General features: G+C 37.2%; 1 protein-coding gene across 1 annotated transcript; it reads left to right on the forward strand.

Moving 5' to 3' along the window:
• The first annotated feature begins 1,944 nt into the window (after nucleotides 1-1,944).
• On the forward strand, nucleotides 1,945-3,515 carry LOC120908579 (segmentation protein fushi tarazu). Its single transcript, XM_040319751.1, has 2 exons — nucleotides 1,945-2,851; nucleotides 2,935-3,515. Exons 1-2 carry the CDS (start codon nucleotides 1,945-1,947, stop codon nucleotides 3,513-3,515), a joined length of 1,488 nt encoding a protein of 495 aa, XP_040175685.1.
• Nucleotides 3,516-3,927: the final 412 nt, after the last annotated feature.

The raw sequence follows: 3,927 nt of genomic DNA on the forward strand, positions 1-3,927 counted from the left end.
GTAATCGTTTCTCTTGAATGGAAATCCATTAGAAAACATGGTAAAGCACTGGCTTGAGTTTCATGGACAAGGTTATAACATCATCACTGGTTTTAAAATACTGTAGCCTGTGAAGGGAAGAGATGCGAGCAAACAAATAGAATGCAATCTTGCGGCGCCTGTTGCTTGACAACGTACAGCTCGACATCGATGATTAATGAATTGAATATTGTTGGAGCTTAATGTAGGACACTGTAAAGCTGTAAGTAGGTTTATTGGTGACGGAAGTGTTCATGCTAAAGTAGAATATGTGTGGTCATCTAAAGCCGGTGGACTTTGATTGTGGCTTACATATGTCGCTTTCTAAAATAAAACTTTTCTATATGAGAGCAGTTTCAGGTTGAGAGATAAATGATGTGTTGCAACTGTCAATGGCGAGATTTTTATGCATTTCTCGCAAATTTTCTTCCTTTATATTATTACCCCGTGATTCAATTCGGACCAAATTGGGAACAATTGATCCAGGTCTGGTACAATATCTTAATTTACGACTTTTATTTAACACACTCCCCACATATTTTACTGAGTTTCCCCTTGTTTCCCTATTTTTCTCTCCGCAGATGGCGTAGCTTCGTATTCCAGTAGATCCATACAATCATATAATAATGGTATTAGGGTGTGTATAACAGGAAGAGATTCTAAAATCTACACAAATTTGAACATCCTTTCAACAGTGCAATCAAAATGGACGAGATTGAAACATGTCAATCTTCTTTTTAGCGGGTGGTTATGAAGGAATTGTAGAATAAAGTAAGGTCGGATCATATTTTCCCAAGCATATGTATCAATTTTACATTTTACGGTTAGTTGATAAGTTACGAATCAGTTTATGTAGTTTGGTAATCTCGAATATTTTTGTTTAAAACATTTTTATACGACCAAATAGTCACAACGTACAAATCCAATTGTGTAAAAATCTTTCATGTCAAACTTATGCTTACTATAACGATTCAATGTGCAACGTCGATAGCAGTCCAAGCGTGAAAAACGATAATTTAAAAACTCGCTGAAATATCTTGTTTAAATGAGAGTTCATGTGCACATGTTAACGTAACAGGTGTTTTTTTATGAGAAAAAATAAAAACATTAGAAACCATGGTAATGCCTCCGTCTCGTTTACATCTTTGTATTAAGATTTTATTTGTTTATTTTTTTAATTTTTAGTTATGGACCTACTTCAAGCGTAATGCATCACTCCTCTAAAAAGAAGAACATATCACAGCATCGGACGAAAGCATTTTATTGCAAGGTAACATAAAATGCTTTCACATTGAACACTATCAAAGTTTACAGGGTTTCTTCTTCTTCTTCTATTTGGCGTAACGTTACTGGTTTCAAGAATTTTAAAATTCTTTCAGAAAAATTAAAATACATAATTCGTGGGTGCAAATGGTTATGTATCTGAGCCTCAATATTATATACATTCTAGACATCCCTTATGCCGAATATTGTTATATACTATAGACTCATACATGTGCATTTATGGGTACTGCATCCGCATTAGGATTAGGGTAATCATCGGTGCTACCCAGGGCGAAGGGGAAAATATCATTCTATTCTGTGCTTGCCTACGTTTTCCTACGATTATTCTTGTTGCAGAATGTACCCTTCGGAGAGTCCAAGTGAACGTGAGAGCAAAGGATGCACACACATTTATTGTATTTATTTTCTGCCAGTCGTGTGTTGTGTTAGGTCGTGTGCCACTGGATTTTATTGCCCTAGACGCGAAAAGCTGGACAAAACGTAAAGGTAGAGAATTCGATGACAAAAATCAACTGCCACGCCGATGTAACATTCATTCGTCACTGAATATCGTATGTGATAAGACCAAATAGTTGAATCAACAGAAAAGTTTTGAAAATTCTTGTGAAAGTGAGTGAGAATATAACGTTATAATCGGAAAGCATGGCAGCAGCACATTCGGTGTACAATGAGTATCAATCCAGCTATTATAACTCGTGTTACAACTATTCTCAACGTGGGCCAGAGCAGTTTATTCCAAATTATTATCAAACAGCACTTCAATATAGTGACAGTAATATGAGTATACCACAATCGCAACTCTTGCAAAACTCACAATACGCGCAGCAGTCACAACAGGAAATTCAAAACATATCATCCATATCGTCTTCAGCTTATGGATATTCGGCTACGGCGCAATATAACCATGATGAGCAATTTAGCTCGAATTCGTTACATACTAGACATCACCAATTAGAAAATTATGGAAATCAGTTTGATAGTTATTACGGCTATCCGTATCAAACCACTGCCCATTATAGTTTGTGTGGCGCACAAGAACATCTCGAAGAATACGTTTACAAACCAACTGAAGTCGAACGCTCTAATGTGGAAAAAAAGTCTTGCGAGAAGAGTTGTGAGACCATCAAACCACCTGCCATGAAAAGAAAGATCAGTGAGAAAGAAACAAACGATAATGAAAAAGATTCTCCAGCACTAAGAGCACTGCTAACTAATCCAGCCAAAAAACTAAAGTACAACCCTCATTATGCTCATTCCATGACGAACGAATCTAGTCGTCGCATCGAAGCTACGTTCGGATATAATAATGGCTTTCTTTCGCCTGCTGCAAGTGACCGCATTGTTCCTGACATTGTACCATTATCACCCAACAAAACCGATGATAGCATTGATAGCTTGTTGGATAATTCGTCCAAGCAAGATATAGTAACGATGCAATGTGTGGACTATACGTTAAATAGTCTGCGCCAAATTACGGCCACACCAAAGTATGATGGCGTTAGCACTCCACCCCTTTCTCCAAAGAATATGGAAAGTGCAATCTCATCTCAAGGAGTAGAGAGTAATTCTTGGACCCAAAATAGCGATCATGAAGGTATGTTTAGATGAATAAAAATGATGATCTCCAACTAACTTTTCCCTTTCCTTCCACAGATCATCCTAAAGAATCATCTAAACGAACTCGACAGTCTTATTCCCGTAACCAAACGGTAGAATTGGAAAAGGAGTTCCATTTCAATCGGTATCTTAATCGGAGACGTCGTATCGAAATTGCTAGCATGTTGAAGCTCACCGAAAGGCAAATCAAGATTTGGTTCCAAAATCGCCGCATGAAGGAAAAAAAGGACAATTCAGCATCGGCCAATACACCAGATCTGACATATGAAGGTGAAATACCACAGCAATCTTTAGAATCTATCGTAGCAGTTCAGTCACAACATCATACTGCGTCTGATTCGCAACCATTGTCGATGAATACGTCGGCTAGTACTGTTACTCAACAGGTAGGCCGTCATTGTGATCAGCAAATGATGGACGGCTGGTCGTATCCTCATTCACACTACTCACATAACCAGTATTATTACATGCAAAATTATTCTAATTATCCGCAACATAATTTTCAAACTGCGGGTCCTATTTCTAGTGGCCTATACAACGGGCATCATCCACATCAAACAATTGCAACTTACATTTCATCTCCGAGTCTTACATGAGAAATCAACAAAAACCATGTAATATAATGTTGCTCAAGAAACTTATGTTGTGGCGAATTAGTTGTAGTCCTAGAGCTTAATTAAATGTGATAATAATTGTAGCACAAAATCTGTAATTATTAAATAAAAATAGGAAGAAATAATCACTCTCTTTTTTAAAAGTACGATTCTACACGCGTTGAATTTAACATGATTAGAAATCTTTGAGCAATTCACCCTAAAAGGCACACTTTCTAGCCACATTCTACTAGAAACACAGCTGTCATAGGGCGAAGTTTTTTTTTTTTTCATTTTTGGTAAAGTGTATTTTACTCATATTCACGCTTTACTCGACGCGAGTATCAATAACTGTGAGCTGCGTGGCATAGAGGAAGCTTGCAAAGTATATGTCTTTTCAAAGAACCAACGTGTG

Source organism: Anopheles arabiensis, chromosome 2, assembly GCF_016920715.1.
Source record: "Anopheles arabiensis isolate DONGOLA chromosome 2, AaraD3, whole genome shotgun sequence".
Taxonomy (NCBI): Eukaryota; Metazoa; Arthropoda; class Insecta; order Diptera; family Culicidae; genus Anopheles; species Anopheles arabiensis.

Coding starts and splice junctions, on each gene's coding strand:
- LOC120908579 (XM_040319751.1), top strand. CDS start 1,945: ATGGCAGCAGCACATTCGGTGTACAATGAGTATCAATCCAGCTATTAT. Junction 2,852..2,934: donor GGAAAGTGCAATCTCATCTC/AAGGAGTAGAGA, acceptor ATCTCCAACTAA/CTTTTCCCTTTCCTTCCACA.